Consider the following 21,928-nt stretch of genomic DNA (forward strand, 5'->3'; position numbering starts at 1 on the left):
TTGTCAGCTAATTTCAAAAAGCTGTTTCTCAACACGTCACGACGCCTCTTAATGTAAATCTGTGCCAATCTATCAGCAGCTTTATGCTCAGTTGCCAGAGCAACGTAAATGTTAATGTAAATTTCTCGTTCTTTCACTGCTGTGACTCGTCTTAATTCATTCGCTTTTACAGTAAGAAGGTAGATGTGGACGCAACTAGTTAATTTTTTATTTTCTTAGTTAATGTCAGTACAGAAATACACAATGCTGCAGGTTTGAGGTGTTAGTAGATGCGTAGGTGCCAAATCACACCTAAAAGTGCAGTTTTTCCATCAGCATCAATTTGAAACACTTTGAAAGTAAATGTCATTTAATGAACATTGTACTGACTTGATTCATCCCACTAATGTTCACTTTGATTTTAGTGGTAAAGTCAGCGTCTGCTCTGTTTATCATGATGCTAAAATAAACTCCGACATTCAAATGACTGTGTTGTTTTTCATTTAATGCTTAATTCCAGTCAGCGTTTAGTTGTGCTCCCACTGCTGCAGCAGCTTTAGAGCTCAGGCTGCACTGAACAACCACAGATTTGTGATGGAATATTGTTAGATGAACTTTCAAAGCTCCGGCATTTCTGCTAAATATCACAGTTATGACTAATGAACATAAATAGAGGAGCTTTTGTTGATGACGGACATTGTGTTCTTTGAAAAGTTACCCCTGCATGTTAAGTAAAATCTTTTAGCCTGGAGGAAAAGAAGTGGCCACCTGACCTCTCCTTTGGGTTTTTAGCTGAATATATATTTTAAATAAAAGTACCAATCACATGACACACCTTACAAAGCCTTAATTGTTTACATATCAACTGGTTATCAGTTTGTCAACACACAATGCTCAGCATGACTTGCACATCTGTGCTGAGTCAATATACTATTAGAAAATCGATCCAACTTTGCTGTTGTATTGTGATATATTCAGTCACCTCTGTGACACTCCAAAACATTTTTTAAACAACTATCCCCTTTATATTATCCAGAAACCATGCTGTTTAGTTAAGTGTACAGCAGAGGTAATATCACATGTAAATAACGTGGCTTTCAGTCAGATCTCCAGACAATTTGAACATCGATTGAAGATTTTAGTCAGATTTTCTGGCATCTTGTCTGTCAAGTTTCAGACTTTTCCAATTAAGGTCAGGACAGCACACGGTGGCTTTACCAAAAGATTTCACGCTGGTTTGGTCATGTTTCTTCGAATCAGTTGGTTTACTGTTGATCTGTACGGGAAAATGTCACAAATGTACGACTCCTTACATCCCCTGAAATCAATTCCATGTGTTTATTTCAACCTCCTCACTTAAGGCATTTATTAGAAACTGCATAAAGACACAAATGGCAACTTGCAGGATGGCTGTACCAGTTTGTGGGATGGATGCTCCATGGTGACAGCAAGTTGGCAACCTGGAAAATGTCTAACTTGCATATAATAGTCTTTTCACAAAGAGTCAATTTACATTAGTTACTTTTCTCACCATGGCAACTAAATGACACTTCACACATAAAATGCAATCCAAGCAGTGTATTACAGCCACATTTGAGGAAAAAAAACAAAAAACAAAAAAAACAACCATTACACACTGACATGCTATAGTGATACATTTTTCCCCCCCAAGTTAGAAAAAAGGGCCAATTTCACAGTAAACAGGATTAAAAACAGAAGTGGTTCAACAGTCTCCCTTTAAAATGCTTCAGAAAAAAAGCCAAAAGGTATACGAGATGCAAAACGTTAAAAATGACTGATAAGTGGGGAGTACAAGTTTATGTAGGGACGTTTCATTACAGACATCAAGTCTCTCCTGAATCACAAACAAGAAGCATTTTGCTGTTTTCCATTTGTTAAACCTCCCAACATACAGCTGTGCATGACTGTGCTTATATTTTTCAAAACCAAAATACCACTCTTAAGACTGCAGATGGACCAGGAACTTGCTTTTACATGCAAATTCAGTGTTGAACAATTTCCTTTCCAACATGTAACCATTACAAATCCAAGAGTTCAGAGTAGTCTGACAAAAAGAACAATATAGGTTAAACACAGTTTTTTTCTTCTTAAATGAAGTTAATGTTGATTAATTTACTCATATTTTTAGTCTGTCAAAGTCTACAAACAATTCCGGTACTATTAAATAACACTTTTATAGTAATACATACATTAATCGGAAGGCATTACCAGAGCTTGCGTTCTGGAGTTAACAGAGCACAATACGGCTCTGTCAAGGACCAAACGCTGTTTAAAGATGCACTGTGTAGTTGTAAAAAAAATAAAAATTATATTCAAAGCCCAATAGAGCAAATCACAGGTAAAGTGGTAAATGTGTGTGTGAGGGAAAAATATTGTTTTTTAAGTATAAAATAAAAAGATTTGATGTGTGATTAAAAACAATATATCTTTGTTGTGTATTACAAAACTGTCGCTGATCTACACAGTGTAGCTTTAAAAGTTGGGATATATGAAATTAGGATTATTTGGCAGCATCTTTCCTGACACATAGTGCGACTGTGAAATGTGTTACATCAGAGAGAAGATTTTCACAGGAGAACAAATCAGCATGTCCTGAAAAATAAAACTGAGTCAAAGACCAAGTCATCCACTTCACTGAACCTTAAAAAAAAAAAAAAAAGAAAAAAGGCATCAAAATATTCAGAACAAGGTTTATTTTGACTTGTGCCAGATTCTACATCTGAACAATTAGCAGCCTCAGAAGATATCAGACGTAACACTGAAAGAACACACACATTAAAACTAGAAAAAGGCTCTGTGGGGGAAAAAAAACAAACATAAAAAATAAAAGAACGAGTTGCTGGTAGCTTAGATTTGCTCAGTTATTTATGAAATCTCAAGTTTGTAGCACGGGTGTATTGCCTGACCCCCTTCCCTCGGCATGTACTGCATATCAACGCCTGCTTCTTTTCGATGCGACTGAACGCCAGTTCCCATCCCTTTCCTCATGTCCTCCTCTTCGTCGTTACCAGTCATCGGAACCTTCACCCAGCCGTCTGTTGCCAGGCCGTGCTTCTTCTGGTGTCTTTTGTAGTTGTCCCAGTGTCCGGTGGTGTAGCCGCACTCCTGACACTTGTACGGCTTTTCCCCAGTGTGTCGGAGCATGTGCCGCTTCAGGTTCATGCTCTGGTTGCAGCTGTAACTACAGACGGCGCACTGGAAAGGCTTGGCGCCCGAGTGCACGCGCTGATGCCGCTTTAGGTTGGCCAAGTTCCCGCAAGCGTAATCGCACAAATGACACTTGTAAGGTTTCTCTCCAGTGTGCACTCTGTGGTGCCGCTTGAGGTTGTCAAAGTGCGCTGAAGCGTAGTCGCACTGTGGGCACTTGTATGGTTTCTCACCGCTGTGAGTCTTCATGTGGCGTGCCAGGTGGTTAGGGTAGTGTGTGAGGAAGGGGCAGGCGGCGCAAGTGTAAACCTTGTCACTGCGCTCACCGGGGCTGTTGGGAGATGACGACGAGTCTTTCGTCAGCATTTCAAGGGTACACTTGGCACAAATCTGAGCCGAGGAACCGTCCTCGTCCTCCAGCACGACGCCGCACAGCCGGCAGGTAAAAGGAAAGAGTGACGGAGGGAGGGGGGCCCCGTCTGCTGCGCCTCCTCTTGCGGTCCTGCTGCTACTGCTGCCTGACATCTCCAGCAGTGGTGGAGGAGGGTGTCCGGGAGCCGGATTCGAGGCGGGTATGGGTGGCGGCGATGCTCCTTTTAAGCCATTAAAGGCCGATAGGTAGTCACTGTTCTGGCCTCCCAAGCTGAGGTTGGAGGTCGGCCTTGCGATTTCTGAGACTTCAAACGACATTAAAAAGTGAAATATTAAGATCTCAAACTTTGTTTTCCCCCCTCATCTCAGTACAGGGAGTAACGGCAATTTAAAGGCAAAATTTAGACAAAAAACATAGAAGTGGGCTTACCTGCAGCACCAGACACGTCCTCAGTAGGTCTCTGTCCACTCACAGGCCTTCTCAGGTTGTTTTGGCCACTGGAAGGTCGTGGTGAGCCCTCAGGTCCCATGCTAGCAGGAGGAGATACATGCATGCGCTGGTGCCTCTTCAGGTTGCCAAGGGAACTGCAGGCAAAAGTGCAGCTTTCACATTTGTAGGGTTTTTCCCCCGTGTGAATGCGCAGGTGTCTCTGCAGGTTCACCAGCTGGGCCGATGCGTAAGTGCACAGGGGGCAGTTAAAGGGCTTCTCCCCGTTGTGCGTCTTCATGTGACGCTTCACGTGGTTGGCGTAACGTGAAGAGAAGCCGCAGAGGTGACACGAGTGCTGTTTGGCTAACTTGTCCTCAGCTGGCAGTGTCTTCTCGCCCACTCCGTTTCCCAAGCCTTCACAATCAATCTGGGAATCGGGGCAAATCTGCGAACCTGAACGAACCCCACACGTGCTCCCAAAAGGTGAGCAGAAGTCTGTGTTTTTCGCTTCCCTGGAGGCTTTGCAACACCGAAGGCAGTATGGACCAACCAGGTCTATGCCAGGTCCGAGAGGTTCGTCACGGAGCTGTCCGCAGCCCCTGCACGACAGGTAAGGAGGAAAACTGGGTTCAGACTGGGCTGCTCTGCCCTCTTCTTCCCTTCCGTTGTCGGTTGTACTACGTGAGTTATCCGTCTCGCTTTCCATACTGAGCCGGCTGTACGTAGAACTCTCCTCATCAGCCAGAGGATACACAGAGAAACCGATTTCAGCAGCTACTTCTGCGCAGGAAAGACAAACAGAAGCATTATAATGGCTGTGTGAGTGCAGCATCAACGAACGGAAATCCAATAAATTCACAGGCAACAACTAATGCAAAGTTAAAACAGGTAAACAGAGTAAAACATCAAATAATCCAATAAACTGTAGAGCAGCACTGGGATTGGCTGAGAGGAAAGGGCAGGAATTATCACTGGAAAGTACCACGATTAAGTGCCATTTAGAAAAATACCAGCATAAACCTGAGTTTTAGAAAATTACATTAAATATTGATTTACAATGTCAATGATTCAAATTGTTCCTTCACAAACTTGTGATACATACATATACACCCATGTAGAGAGAGAGAAATGCCAGTCAAAACACATCCCAATGTCTTCAATACAAAAAGCCTCTTTTCCTTAAAATATAAAAAAAAAAAATTAAAAAAAAAACCCAGAAAACCCAAATAAAGTGTTCCAGCTGTTACTCACAGTGCTGCCAGTCAGGCCAAGAGACCGTTTCAGATAAAGGAAAGACAAAAAAGTAGAAAGCAAAGCGTTAACACTTTAACAGACAGGAATCGCCGGCTGTGGTTGCTGCTTTTGAGGAGGAAGGAGGAAGATGGAGACCACCTTCCTTCCCACATGCTGACACGGAGTGTGATGAAGACGCGAGTTGAGACTGCCCTTTTATCCTGTCCCATGGAACCCCTCATGGATGATTACCAAGCCTAATGGTAATGATGATGACTATAATGGTGAGGCTGCTGCTTCGGATGATGATGATAATGATGATGAGGGCAGAAGATGATGATGGTGGCAGTGATGATGATGATGATGATGATGATGATGATGATGATGATGGGGAAATGATAATGGTAGTGGGAACAGAGGCAGGAGATGATGATGATGATGATGATGAATAAAGGCCTTCTTATAATGGTGTCCTTGATGGTAATGGTCCTATTTTTATGACCCTCATATAATATTAGTTTCTTGCTTCCTTTTTTTACTTTTCCATTTTTCAGATCACTCAATCTGACAAAGAGCAAGCTGGGAAATACAAGCTGGTTGTTCGATTTCAGTCACTGCGGCATAAGAGGACTACATCTCAGCGCTGACAAAGTAAAAACTTCTGACTTCGGTAAAAAGCTAAGAAAGCTAACGGACACATTTTGTCGAGAAAATAGCAAGATCCCATGAAATGTATGAAGAGAAAGAAGCAAAGAACACAGCATGCTTTGCCTTCGCTTACATCAAGAGGCTGAGGGTTTGTTCTACGGACCAACCACATCAACAAAACTGTGATTGTTGTGTTTACAAGCCCAAAGCCAGTGTAGTGTTTAGTCTGCTTCAGTAAAGAAAGAACAATAAAAACTGAACTTTACTACAGACAATTTGAAGCAGCAATGGAAAAAAGTAGCTCAGTTTTTCTCTCATTTTGTTATTTGTTTGTTTTGTTTTTTTTTTTTCATTTTTTTGGTCAATGTGTTCATGTATTCAGACACATACAAGACATTGTGGTTTACTACAGAAATAGAGTACCAAAACTTAATGGAAGAGACGTTTAAGGTGACGAACTGGCATGGCTTTGTGGTAGTGTACTTGCTTTAAAAGGAAAAAAAAAAAAAAAATCAAACCATATCTAGTTCGTAATGAAACCAATAATATATAATCTGCTCAAACACCTCTTAAGAACACATATGGACACATATGATGCAGCTCGCCTACACAAACTGAACGCTGTTCTGATCCTAAGTCATTTTAAATTCTGCACACCACTTGAAAGGAAATTCTTGGCTTTGCTCCATCAGATGACAGGACACCACCTGCTATTTCTAGCTTCCTGCCTCTTCTACATACAGTCTATGGTTACTGCATGTGTCAAAGCAGATGCAGTCCTTCACCTGTAATAGCAATTCAAACTATTTCATCATAGAGGCCATTTTTCTCCTAAATCAAGAACACTACTTAACACATCATGAAGACATGGAGGGGTTCTAGAGTAGCTGCTCAAACTGCTTTACTTCTACTTCTGCCTACAACTGATGCGCACTGGGCTGAAAACCACCCAATGACCCTAATACATGCTATCACACAATAAGAAATTACTTTGAAACTGGAATATATTTGAGGTGACAAAAAAAAAGAAAAAAAAGAAGACAAAATGACTCAATCTGAAGCATTTAACATCTATTGTTTAGGAAATCCTAAGCAGGCTTTTTTCATGTGTTGAAGGAGACAGCAGGAAGTAAGAGCTGGAACAGTGGGAATCACAATAAGGATCAAAATAAGCATACTGTATCAGCAGAACATTTGCACACATCGTCAGGGAACATTTGGCACAACTGAACCACGTTCATTTAAATGGAAACAAACTGTGTTGTGCTAACTGGATTCAAACCGCTTTCCTGCACACAGGCGATCCACAGATTACCGTGCAGCAGGTAAACCAGCACAGTTCTTTCATTCATTATCTCTGATTCATAGGGGGGGGCGTTCCGCCTCAGTCAACACAACGACATGTTTGATCCACTAACCTTCAGGCAGGCCTTCATAATTTACTCTCCTAAACAAATTATAGTTCCGACTTAAAATGCTAAATTTCTTCGTGGCCGCTTCCCCTGACTTGGCAGAGTATTTCTGCAGTGTTTGTCTATGCTCAAAGGCGAGTGAATCCTCTTGAGATTCACACAAATGCCGCACGGGTGGATGGAGGGACAAACATTCACGAGATCTGACTATAAAAAAGATGAATCTAAGCCATTTCCAGACACTCAGAGATCTTTTCCAGAGGAAAGACTTCTATTGGTGGAATTCTTCAGGAGTCGAATCAATGCCAAGAGAGGAAGGTTGTTATTTAATGCCTTTTCTGCCTCTGCTATGAATCAAAGACGGCAAGGCTTTCATTCAGAAGCAACAACAAGAATCACAGTGTATCTGCCAGGCTGAAGTGAATAATGTCAAATAAAAATGTATCCCTGGGACAAAAGGAGGCAGCCACAGTGAAGAGCCATAAATAAGCTTCACACTTAAAGCATAAAATCAGACCACTACGGTGCATGTTACTCGCTATTTCATTAAAGCATTGATTGTGTTAGCTGCATTTTATAACACACACCCCTTTTTCTTCTTCTGTTGCACTTTGTAAACAAAAAAAAAAGGGTCACTGAAATATCCAGGACTGAAATATCATTGCCTTTGACATTTATTTACTAAAAATGTTTAATTACAAACCTGAGAACTTTTCCAGGCCTAGAATCTTGTCATGATCAGGATCACCAAACTCAAGGTCGTGTCCTAGAAGGAAGTCGGTGTCTAACGGGAGATTTTCAGGAGCTTCAACGGCTACACCATCTTCAGAATCCACTACGGTCACAGACAATCAAAGATTTAATGACTAGTAATTGTATATATTTTTCCCTAAAATGTTGACATTACTGCACCCTTTGGTGCACATTTAGTCCACTTATAAGTAGAAACCACAACCTTATTGTCAGACTGACTGCACACATTTACACTAATGAAGATGCTGCCTTAAAACACTGAAAAAGTGCAACATGAAGTATTTTAGTCAACGTAACTCTTCAACTGGTGGTTGTGATATTGTTTTTGGAGATTAGTTTAGAGGTTGCAACATAGGTTAAAAAAATAAAGGTGATTTGAATTTCTGACAAACAAAAATGAACTGCTAACAGCTGACAGATGTGATGCTTTCACTGCAGTTTCGGTTAATGATGCCGACAACATGGTCTCTTAAGCTTGATGGAATCCAAACAACCACCAAGCAGCTGCCACGCTTCAGAGAAACCTTCAGACGGATTCAAGGACATGGTACTTAACAGCTCTTGGTAGTCGCTAAAGCATTATACTACCATCTACTGGTAATTTTATATGTGAAAGTAAGACACTGAGGCTTCATCTTTACACAGCAGATACTGATATATAAATGGCTGGAAATTAAGTGCAATTTTAACAAAAGGTCTGGTATGTTAGCAAGGAAATGGGTTTACTGGTCTGTACACATTAACCGCAGGAGAGTAAATACCATTTGGTTTATCGTTTTTATATGCTATTTAACTTTTCAAGTTGCAACATTATAGAAGCTACTTGTAGCTATTACATATCTGCAGCATTTCTGTCTTGTATATGCAGCATTTAACAATCTCTGTAACGAATTAAAATAATAATACAGCCATTATTTCCTCTAAGAAAAAGAATACCAAACCAAAATAAGCTAAGAAAAAAAAAGTATATTCTGCACAACAGTTCATTTATAGCTTTCACAATAGATACACACTTTAAAGTCACACAATTTACTAAAATTTACTTCACAGTGAGAAAATTGCACTTTCACTCTGTGGAACTTTATTATTACTTACAGTGCTGTATTTATGTAAAGCCTTTCAGCTGTTTTTCTTCTTTTTCTTTTTATAGCTCTGTCTGGCATTAAGAAATAAGCACGGGAAAAAAAAAAACAAATATAACAAAAAAGCCAGGGCAACGCTGGCAGACATTTATCATGAATCTGGCAAAAAAAAAAAAAAAAAAAAAAAACAAGGCAAGCAAGTAGCTGAGTCATGTTTGACCTTTTCAATAATATGAAGGTCTCTGAATACCTACACTTCACTGGCTGTGGATTCTGTTGTTTTTTTCTTGGCATCTTCCAGTCAGCCTCTCCGTTTGTCCCAACGTCCTGTTGCAGACTTCCGCAACCATCAGCTCAGTCTCATCTGCTGGAGAGAACTATTTCAGCATCTCTACACATACATGACTGATGCTACACTATTGTTAAAGATCGGTTGTAAAATTGACCAAAATATGTAAAATGCTAGCAGAAGGGACAGCGAGTGTCAACTGATTGACAGGAACTGCAACCGCATACAAGAGCTAAGCAAAATATGGAAAATTATTGTAATTATAGGCTCATCATGTGCAGCATCAAAATTGTAAAGACATTTTGACTTTGAATGGAACAAGCAGAGGGGCATTATTAAATGCTTCCTCTAGAAGAACTTCTATTTTACTGCAAAGTGTTTTACATAAAACATTAAAGGCATTACAGATGGTGCAAAGATAGCATGTATTTGGGAAGGTGAGCATATAATTATAGAAGTAAACAGTTTCAAATATGTAGTATTTCTTTGTCCAATGATTGCAGGAGAAATAATAATGATAAATGATCAAAATCAATATGTGTTAATTAACACTATAAATGTTTAAAATCACAGAAATATTCCTTACAAGTTTTTAAATTTATTTCTTTTTTGATGCTGATTTAATCAAATAAAATAGCAAAAAAAAATACAGAAACCAGGAAGGCCATTCCAAGAAAATGATCTTGGTTCTGTTAATAATAAATCAATAAAATGTATTAACTTGGTATTCATCTCATAGAAAATACATGTAAAAGGCTACAAGACCTATATCTGGACTTGGAAAGGTTGTTTTTGTAAACTACTTTACAAAAATGTTTTTAAACCCCAGTAGAAAATTTTGAAAAACAGGGAAAAAAAAAAAAAAAGAAACGTTGAGCTTTTTTTTTTTTTTTTAACTTCCAGCTGTTGTTTTTAAACAGGATAGCTGCTTTCTTAAAACACAAATAACACTATAAAAAGAAATTAAATAAAGAAAAAGATTATAAATGCTAAATGAAACACTGTTTCTTCTACCTGTTACTGACAAGAAAGGCACTAATTTCACACCAAGATTATTTCGTTTTAACAGCAAAACTATCCGTTAATAAAGTTGGAGTTTTTCAGCTTTCTCATCTTAACAATGTGACTGTAAAGTGAATGCAACCTAAGTCATCACAACTCTGTGGCAAAATTAAACCCAGTTAGTGTGCATATAGCTTTACTTTAACACACAGTATGAAGGTTTTCCCAGCTGATGAAACATACTCCATTTATTTCCTCCTGTTACTGCAATCTTTAGTTGAAATGCTTAACAGGCTGGCAAGAAATTGTCCAAAATGACACCTTGGTCATTTTTTTCTATCACTAAAAATATCCAACAAGGATTACATAATCTAGTTTTTGGAGGAAATAACTTTCCTTCTACCATAAATTCCCACTCCGGCACGCTCCCATGCTGGAAAACAAAGCATCACAGCACCAACATTGAATAACTTTGTTTTCATTTTGCATGTGAGATGTGCTGATCTGTCTATGAGGTTAAAACACTTCTACAAAGTGACGGGATCTTTACTATTACTTAACAATGATGGTTTTTTTGTTGTTGTTGTTGTTGTTGTTTTATGATTAATAAACCAAAGTATCCCTAGTCCACAGTACCATAAAAGACGATTGAATTTATTGAAGTCAGGAGTCAGATAAATTCTTATTCAGTGAAATGAGAGAAAGTTGTCATTACAACAGACTATGAAAATGAGATTTTTGCGCAACATTTGGTCTTATTTTTTATCTATATATTTATCTATTTCTGAACCGTTTCCTCAGTTTGTTATACTCACTCCTAAAATTAAGTTGAAAACGCTCAATTTAAACATTAGCAAATTCGTCTTGATACTGTATGTGATATTAACCTATATGAATTAATTCACTACATGTATATTTTCCCGAGGTTATATTTATTACTATAAACAGTGTTAGTAGCATGCCAGCTTATTTGGACATGCTGGCATGGACACATTGTGGAGGAAAAGAGCTACTATTGAAAGCTAAAAGCATGGTTTCACCTGATCTAGCTGCACTGTAAACAAAAGCCATTAAGCTGCTTGAGCAAAGCGGCTAACATGTTAGCTTTTGTCTTGCAATACATGATAAAATCAGACAGTTCGATTAGCAAATTAAGTCATCAGATACAGTAGAATACGGCTTCCTTATCAATGGCTAGCTATGATTCAAGAAACTGCATGAAGTCAGCCCTGCAAGTGGGTTATCAACATGCATACTCATCTGAACGTAAGCAGATGCATAACATCTTCAGTGAATATGATCCGCAGAAGAAAATATCACCGAAAAGGTAATTAGATGAGCAGCTAATGTCAACTTTACACGTTAGCTATCAAGCTAACTTACCTATAAAACGTAAATATTCCCGTCGACTGTAATGGTTTGTTATCGTCAGCAAATTCTCCATTAGGTGGAAAATAGTTTTCCTCAGACATCCGACATCTGGAGATCCGCCATTTCTTCATGAGCTGCGGTGACAAAGAAAGGCAATTAATGGTATTTTTCATAACTTAATTGATTTTCTGATTCGCTTGTGATCCAGCGGTAGCGACAATAAAGACACTTCCGGTCCTAATATTTGAAAATAAAAGTGGAATCAACGAAGTTATTGGCGGTAAACCTAAATGAATGACAAAACCGCAGACTTGTGTTTCAAAATCTCTATTTGAAACACTTTCAGTGTGATTTGGTCTGTTAATTTGCACTGAGGATCGTTTTTCCCCAATTCAATTTTTTCGACTATCGATTCATGTAACACCGTTTAGTGTATTGAGTCACATTTTCATTCAAGCAGATTGGGATGTTAACGGTATTTATTTCACAGATGTGTATATAGTTGATGTTGTATTTTGATAATTAACTTAAGTAAGGTTACTTTAATAATCCCTAAAATGCGAGTTGCACTGTACGTTTTATTATGAAGGCTCAATTTACATACTGGAAGTGCAGTTGTTCCTGGCGGGATCTTGACTCCATTGTATACGCTGTCTTAGCTGTTTCCGATTCATACAATGATTTCCGGTAGCTTTATCTCGGGGAATTATGGTTGTTGTAGTTCTTAAGTGTTCAGCAGCTAAGCTGAGTTTTCTTAACCCTGACATATTAAGCGTCTATCTATTATCTTGCTTTCAGCTTTTAAAAAGAAAGCTGACCATTTCTTTATATCTTACTTAATATGTTCTAATATTTTAATTTTAATAAAAGCATTAAATGTTACGATTATGGACTGGACAAGACTAGACTTGCTTAAGTGATCTAATACATATGCACTATAAGAAACGTAACTAAAATGAGAATGTGACGACTGAAAATGTGTTAATTTAAAGAGTATATTCCTTTACACATTCTCAGTTTAGGCTTTGCCCCCTGACAAAGAGTAGAGCACTTTTTTACAGATAAAAATCCCAAATTACTTTACAAAATATTCATATAAAAACAAAGAAATAATTAAAAAAAAAAAAAAAAAAACAGAAATGAAGAAATCACCAAGGTAGATGATAGCTTTTCTCTCTCTCTCTCTCTCTCTCTCTCTCTCTCTCTCTCTCTCTCTCTCTCTCTCTCTCTATATATATATATATATATATATATATATATATATATATATATATATATACAGTACTATATACAGTACTATATATATATATATATATATATATATATATATATATATATATATATATATATATATATATATACAGTACTATATACAGTACTATATATATATATATATATATATATATATATATATATATATATAGAGAGAGAGAGAGAGAGAGAGAGAGAGAGAGAGAGAGAGAGAGAGAGAGAGAGAGAGAGAGAGAGAGAGAGAGAGAGAAAAGCTATCATCTACCTTGGTGATTTCTTCATTTCTGTTTTTTTTTTTTTTTTTAATTATTTCTTTGTTTTATATATATATATATATATATATATATATATATATATATATATATATATATATATATATATATATATATATATATATATATATATATATATATACATATATATATATGTATATATATATATATATATATATATATATATATATATATATATATATGTATATATATATATATATATATATATATATATATATATATATATATATATGTATATATATATATATATATATATATATATATATATATATATATATATATATATATATATATATATATATATATATACATATATATATATATAAATGTCTTTAGAGGCTTTTTAAAGAAGTGAATGTCTGTACAGCATAGAGTGTTCCACAAGCTCAGTTATTGCATGGTACCCACAAGCAACACGTTCTGTTGGCACTGGTTAAAACTTTTGCTCCAGCATTTTGCACTGTCTGCAAGCAATTTTAAAGCCTATTTGTTAAATTTAATAAAAGTACTGTTACAATAGACTAATCTAAATGGGAAGAAATAAATGCATGGATAATTACATCAAGTTAACTTTTGACACAAGCAGACTGAGTTTTGAAGCATTTGGTTGTTTGGAGTGATGCTCTAGAGACACTGAATCAGGCCAACCTCCAACAACCACACCGTTTGCCATTCATTCATTCATTCATTTTCTGAACCGCTTCATCCAATTCAGGGTCGCGGGGAAGCTGGAGCCTATCCCAGCTGGCTTTTGGTGACAGGCTGGGTACACCCTGGACAGCTCGCCAGTCCATCGCAGACATCGTTTGCCAAAAGTACAAAACTAAAGTTCATTACCATGTTTTTCTTTATCTGAATGATGTTCTGCTGAACACAGAATCACAGGAGGGTCACATTAGTCTTTGCCAACACTTTGCAGCACAGAAGACATTCCATCTATGACGTTACACACAAAAATGAAGGTTAACTTGCACTGCAGAACATATGTTTACAGCTAAATCACTAATCAACAGCATTTGAAGACACATGAATGCTTTTCAGGTTTCAAGTGGCAGACAAAACTCTGCAAGTGGACAGTGTAACTCATTTAGTATTCATTTAAATGAATACAAAATAGACTCTACACATACAAAAAAGATAGATAGCCAATAACTGCAGAGACAGGACATTTGAGTATGTTTTTGAGATCCAGGAAAGATTTTCTTTTTGCCACTAATGTGATGGTGTTGGTTACTGGTTAGACTGTTTGTAATTCACCCTAAAATAAAAGGTGAAAATTACCACTATAAAAGTCAAAGATCCTGCAAGGATGTAGCCAAAGAGGTTACAAGCAGTGGTGTAGTCCACATACCTACACATGTATTTTTGTCGCCCAGCAGCTCAGCTAGGGTTAGCTATGCTACACTGGTGCAGTTAGCCATCAGCTGCATTAACTTTAGCCTGAACATAGACATAATAAAGGTATTTGTATATATGCCTATGAGCCTGTCTCTCATTAGTCTGTGTTCCAGTATTGGTTTAATCATTTCATAACTCTTCCTCCCTGAAACCAAAGAGCAGAAATTATGTGACAATGAGCAAATATACTGATGGATTTTTGGAATAAGCTAAATAGAGTAGTCTAACATAGCACTTTTTCTGAAACAGTGTTTTTCTGGGCTACTTTTTCTGTTTTTAAAACAAGGACAAAAAAATTGAGAGTATACCCACTTCTTGAGGGACCACTACACCACTGGTCACAAGAGAGACATGGGTCACCACTAAAATGTGACTTGAAATGCCTAAATAAAGGAGTTTTGGATCAGACTGCTTCTACAATTAGAATTACAATTACAACAAATGGTTTTGGATGACTTTGACCACAGAGTGACAGAAAAACATGTCTGTGAACCCTGCAGCTGTTGGAAAAGCATGTCCTACCCTATGCTTAAGACACAATTTATGTGTGTTACACTATTTCATTATACCATCCCAAAAATGTAAGTCTTTTCAGGAATTTATTTGGCACATCTTATAATCATCTTTAATGCCTATAATGTAACATCAGTGTAAATGCACATTTTATTTAATCCTTAAATTCCATCCTTTTAAAAGGCTTTTTAAAAAAAAAAAAAAAAAAAAAAAATATATATATATATATATATATATATGTATATTCGGGACAATTTTCTAAAGGTAGAAAAAAAATAGCGTGAGATTAAGTGTGTTTTTGTGGCGCTAGGTATTCATGAATAGGGGATCCTGGGAGTCTGCGTCATTTCATTGGCTCGTGTCACTGCAGTGTTCCTCCCCCTCAGGCCGCCGCACAGCTGAGCCGTCCGGCCGCCGCTGTCTCCGCTTGAAGGCTGTCCTTCATCACGCCTCCCGCTCCGGGTCGCTCCTGACCACCATGCCCGCCCTCTCTGCAGCTTTGTCCATCCGCTATGTCTTCTGTGCGGCATTAAAGAGGAGGAGACGAGGGTGGTGGTGAAGAGAGAAGAGAAGAGAGGGAAAGAGGAGGGAGATTTCTGTGCTACTGTTTGGTCCTCAAAGGGGAGGAGCCAGTTGTCGATTGTACGCTGCAAAGAGACGGCGCCGCACAAGCAGGTAGGATAACGTTTACGCAGTAGAAATGATTGTTTTATGTGATGCCCGGGCTGACTTTCAGATTCAGACGGTTTTTTTTATTTTTTTATTTTTTAAAATTTTTTTATTGCTGTTGTTTTACAAACTCGTGTCCATGTGGGGATGCATGGAGGCAGAGGTGAATGCGAAAACGTAGCTTATTAAACATGCCACTCCCTGCAACAGCACACTGATGTCCTGGACAAACCCCTCCTTACATGATTAATATAATGCGCGAAAACGTGCGAATAACTTTGGGATAACTGAAGAGGACGAACACACCTTATTTCCAGTTGTCGGCTGAAATAACTCAGTTCGTTTCCTTGTTTCTGTAGATAGAAAAGGCCCGTGGTGGCTCATAGTTATTTGGCTGAGGAATATTTATTGGATTTTAGCTGGGACCAGTGAGTTTAAATGGACTACTGCATTGCTCTGACATCTTACAACTGTATGATATGGTGTTCTCTTAAATCTAATCCTCTACATTGTGGTTATTCAATCGGCTGTTGTAAAGCAGACTATAGGCTTTCAGACGTCACTAAGACTCCGACTGGAACAGTATGGTACAGAAACGGAGTGTTTTGGTCAGGGATGCCGCTGAGCGCGCAAGTGTGTGTGTGTGTTTGTTTGCGTGTGTGGGTTGAGGTCACTCTCATGCCTCTGATACCCGCATTGCTGATGTGGGCATCTGTCCAGGGAATGGATGGTGCTATTTAATAATGTGTATCATCAGGTTTTCAGTCACTGAAGAAGAATTTGAGATAAAAAAAACTGACCGAATACACAAAGCAACAGCTTGTTAACAGGTGTCCCATTTTACATAAATAAACAAAAATAAAAACAGGAGGAAGGGGGGGGGGGGGGGGGGGGGGGGGGGTCACAACCGAGGAGATAGTAAGGCTGTGCTTGTGTTAATTCAGCAGAGGTTCAAATTAAGAAAATTTGTCCCGTTTCTTATCTGTTTGGCTTTTCAAAAGAAGGGAATGGCTTCAGGGCAGATCAGGGTTGTGTAATAATCCCATCTGCCATTGTCATTTCTTCTTTCATCCAGGCACTTGTGAAGTTAAAACAAGGATTTTCTTGCAATAGCATGTGCACTTGAAACCACATTTAAACCAGGTGTTTTTTCGTTAGAGAGGTGTGACAATTTGACAACATTATGGTAAAAACTTTATGGTAAAATTCTTTTTAAAGAATTTATGTGAAAATATTCTTGTGTGGATCATTTGGGATGATCTTCAGTTTTTACAAAAACTAGCAGGCACATCTATTTTCTATTATTTTTTGATTATTATTATCATTTTCTGCTTGTCATGTTATTGGGGAGAGGTACAGAACATATCAGTCATATAAAAAAGAATATTTATTGTTAATTATTTGTCAGAAATATGTCGAGGTGACAGCTTTTCGACACCATGGATCAAAGTCATTGTCATCACCACACCATGGTTTTCCTTCCTCCTGATGTATTGGCCAGCCTTTCTCTGACTTCACTTGTTGATTGCTTGCAGGTCCTCTTGTCCTGTTTTTAGACTCCAGTCAGGTAGATGTTGTGAGATTAACTCCTCCACTGAGAAACATTTCACTTCTTCACCATCAAAAACGTCAAAGTTGTTCGACTGGCTCTGTGTTCTGTAGCATCATCAGGAAGCATGAGTTGCCATCTCACTGCCCCCACAAGTTTTTATTAGTGATGTTCGCATCATGAGCCATTTTATTCCCCTCCGTTCTTTTTCATCATGTTATTCCAGTCCAGATTATCTTAGCTGGATCAGTTGAATAAATACTGCTCCAGAATGTTTAAAGATATTTTTCTAAGCCATGTCTAGTCTGACCCTCCCTCATAGTTTGTTCCTTATGATTCACTCTGTATATTTCTCTGGTGAAGTTATATCTCTTTTGTTTGTCTGAAATAGAAGTCTTCCACCTGGAGAGTGTTTTTCACTTTGACTGGACGTGTGACGCCAGCAGATGTCAAGGTCTTTTTATTCTGCAGAGTTCACCTGTACATTATTTTCTCTCCCTCTCTTTTATGAGAGTGAACGAAACAGTTGATTTTGATTCTGCAACTTGCAAAGTTTCTGCTCTTTCTCTTTGTAGGCCTTGATTAGTTTTTGCAGCTCAAGGCTAGCCTGCTTCACTCATATTAATGCCAGCGGAATCAAATCAAGAATATTTACCTATTGTACTGATTAAAAAAGGAAATATGTTACCCTATTTTTCAAGGTATTCATCAATCATCTATGATATACAGTATATTGGTACGACAACCAAACAACCTTCTCTTTACAACTCTGTTCGTTGTAAAGTTGTGTAGCCTTTGGACAGAAATTACACTCAATAGTTTTAAAAGCACATGGTTAGATAGATAGGTAGGTAGGTAGATAGTGCTTTTATGCAGATTCGATTCAATTCTATTTTTTGGGTGCCGATTTGATTTTAATTGCGATTCTCACAATTCTTCATATTGCTGATATTGTAGATTTAAAAAAAAAAAAAATTTTTAAAAAAACATTTTTTCTCATCATTTTTCTTGATTTCAATAAGAAAAGAACAACACATTAGCTAGACCATCATTTTGCTGCTATAATAGATAGATAGATAGATAGATAGATAGATACATAGATACATAGATAGAAAGATATGTTATTCTATAGATAGTTCCATGGAAGTATGAATTTCTGTGGGGGAATTCATAGTTCAGCACATTATTACTGTGTGACAGAGCATTCAGTAAATAGCCCGAAAGCTCACACTACCACACACCAAACTGATAGAAAAGCACTTGAACATGATTTTTATTCTCAAGCTTGTCCACACTTTGGAAATAAACCTTACTGATCCATGTAACTGGTGCCGATTGGAAAATGCATACATGTTTTATGAATGATGATTTTAGCTTTCAGTCCATTTATTCTGCATTTGTAGAGTGTTTTTCATTCATAGAAGTTAGCATTAATAACACTTGCTTATGGGCAACTTTTCATGAATGTTTACAAATCTGACATGCTCATTGAATAAAATATCATTAGGTACAAGTATAGTTTGGCATTGTGTGTTTTTAGAACTTCTGTTTCAGGTGGAAGTCATTTCATACCATAAACATTGCCTCAAGCACTGAGGCAATATATTTATTATCTGTCAACATATCATTTATAGATTTTCAGTCAGTTGTCAAAGTGCATCAGAGTAAAAAACTGAGTTCTGTTTCTGAGAGTCTGAACTTTATGTAGATGTTTACTGCATAACTATAACTTGAATTTGCTTTGAGGAACTCTTGATTAATGTTGGTGCACCCTGAGGAGAAAAGTCAGCTTCATTATGAAGAGTTCATTCTCTGAATTGATTCATTTAAAAGGTTGTTCAAGCAGTTTATTGTTCCATCTCTATAAAGTTGTGCGCTCACTGGAGACAGACTGTATGATTTACGGTCAAAACTACGTCAGCAGATTCTGGTGTTAAGAACAGGTGAAGCTTTAAAAACACAGAATTTTAAATTCCCCACAATGCCAACAGCGTCAGCGTCTTTGACCTCCCCTGCTGTGAAAATGCCTTTTGAACTTGCCTCATCTGTTGGCAACAGAGAAGTTCTGTCAGAAGCTTCTGGCTGTGATGACACCACTGACATTTACAACATTTCTGTCTTTGTAAAGCTTCTCCAAAGCCGCAGGAGACAGTTTTGGCAAATTGCTGACAAGTATGCCTAATATAAATGCTCCTTGAATTCTCACAGATTTATTTTGTTGTCGGTTTTAGTTTTTTTTCTGCAAAAACATGTTTGTGTGTGTGCTGCTCTGGTCAGCACTCATATTGGTGTGAATCGGCACACTGAATCATGTCAGAAAGTACAGTAAGAATACAAGCTACCGTCCTTGCATATTATATTATGATGACCTGTATGCAGAGGGATCAGTTTTCTTCAGTGTCTTGGAAATAAATGAAAAATGATACTTTGCGGCTCTGAATTAAGACTAGACCGCATGACTTTTTCTACTTGTCTTTTTGGTTTTTCTTATGTGTACAACAGGGTTTTGATCAAAGTTTCTAACATAAAGCGATGCAATACGTCTCAGAAAATGTATGCATCAAACATAATATGTTTAGCTTTGTAGGATTAAGAATGACCAATTCACATATTTCTTGCTTGTAAGAAAGCAATTAGCAGCTTGTGGTTGCAGGTTATTAGCTTTGGCAGCAGATTTCCACCTGCTGTAGACCTCGTTGTCCCAACTGTTCCACATGCTCCCGTGACAACCATGACTTATTGTTCTTTTTATTACACTTTTTAAAAAAAACTAAAATCTGTTATGATGGGATTAATTTAAATAATTGGATAATTTCAGAGAACAAGAAGAGGAAATTGGCCGAAAAGTGGATTTTACATTATTAATCATTCTAACCAAACTGGAAAACAGCTGACTGTTATTCAGTTGAGGATTTCTGTTTGAGAATCATAGTAGTGAGATACTTCAGCCTACTTCTGTGGCAGATTTGGTACTGGTCCTTTAATTCTTTGCAATTCTCCATCACATCTAAGAAATCAGAATTATTGTATGGTTGATTTATGGACATGATCAGTAGTTGCAGCATGGAGTTATCGTAAAAGAAAGCAAAGCTTCTAATAAATTGGATGGTCTGTCACCGAAGGAGCGGAGGTTATGCGATAGATTTACTCAGAAACGAGTGCGAGGCTGTAGTCCAGAAAACATTGATGAGAGCGGCATATACAGCAGGTGAGTTGCTAACGTTCCACCAGTTAACAAATGCAGATATATGCAGATTATTCAAACAATAACCAAAACTACTTATCAACAACATGCACGTGTCAGATCATACAAACTGTTGAGAAATAGGTGCTAATAATCTCCAAAATTACATCCTCTTTTGCCCTTAAGTCTTTGTCCAGAATCTTGCAGCCCTTCGTTGTGTTTATAATTTCAGGTACATGGGCAGTGCACACAAGTTTATTGATTATAAGCTGATAAAAAGCCCATTGTTTCATTACTCAGTAACATTGATAATGAAAATAAGTTGATGAAAAAGCAGGCAGCAAAACCGGAGTTACAGAAGCCACACTATGTCCACAAAACAAGGCGAAGTTTGGTACAAAAAGAACAAAAAAACATGCCTCACCCTGACAGCTTCACTTTTAAATAAATGATTTACATGAAGTCCAGGAACGTGTCTGTTTGGGAATAAGATGTTACTTTACACAGACTGAGATATGAGTGCCTCATGAACCGCATGTATACAGACACGATAAATAAAAAGCATTAATCTGTAAGTGGATGTGCTCTCTCTCCCTCTGAGCAGCATCTGTGTCCTTCCATCCTGCTGTTATCTTCGCTCCCATGAGCTTTCTGAGGGACGACATTAAAGAAACCAGGCCTCTTCTCTCCTCCAGTCCCTTCCTCTGCACTGCCTCATCATTAAGTATTCTTTGAGAGAGGTCCAGTTCCCGTTCCTTGATGCTTGTTAAATATGTTTTCATGCAGTAGATATAAAAGATCATTTGATTAATAGGTTAGCTTTAGTTTGTGTGTAAAACGATTCAATAGTTTCTAACACAGTGTTTTTGGACTTGTATGTGTGAATGCTTCTGTTATCCCTGTCTGTCACTGTAGTAGCACTTTAAATGTGCAAAATAATCACCATCACTTCCATTTGGCGTTCTCCAAATACTCTTTTTTTGCATTTGCCAACTACACAACACTACCTGCAAACATGTGATGTCTGTTGGTTTCGTGAATCAGAGCCATTAAAACAAACAATCATTCTGATTTATATGCTTTTATTTAAAATAATCAGCCATGTTTATTTGGTTTTTCCATTATCAGTTGACCAATATCTTATTATCCTGAGACTGCGTATGTTCAGACACATGTGGGTCAAAGCAGTTTGTGTGTGTGTTTGGTTGTACCTTTTGATGGTTGGATGATGTAGAGCAAGATCAGAATAATGATGTGGACCAATTTAAGGCTGACCTGTGCAGATTGTTGAAAGGACGACTGCAGGAAGTGAATTGAAAGAAAATGGGGAAA

General features: G+C 37.7%; 1 protein-coding gene across 1 annotated transcript; it reads right to left on the bottom strand.

Moving 5' to 3' along the window:
• Positions 1-1,407: 1,407 nt before the first annotated feature.
• Positions 1,408-11,842, bottom strand: znf513a (zinc finger protein 513a). Its single transcript, XM_079255646.1, has 5 exons — positions 11,752-11,842; positions 9,332-9,444; positions 7,946-8,077; positions 3,950-4,729; positions 1,408-3,824 (listed from the first exon to the last, which is right to left on the bottom strand). Exons 2-5 carry the CDS (start codon positions 9,369-9,371, stop codon positions 2,866-2,868), a joined length of 1,911 nt encoding a protein of 636 aa, XP_079111772.1. The 5' UTR covers positions 9,372-9,444; positions 11,752-11,842; the 3' UTR covers positions 1,408-2,865.
• Between the last annotated feature and the right edge of the window lie 10,086 nt (positions 11,843-21,928).

This window comes from Telmatherina bonti (genome assembly GCF_933228915.1).
Source record: "Telmatherina bonti genome assembly, chromosome: 16".
NCBI lineage: Eukaryota > Metazoa > Chordata > Actinopteri > Atheriniformes > Telmatherinidae > Telmatherina > Telmatherina bonti.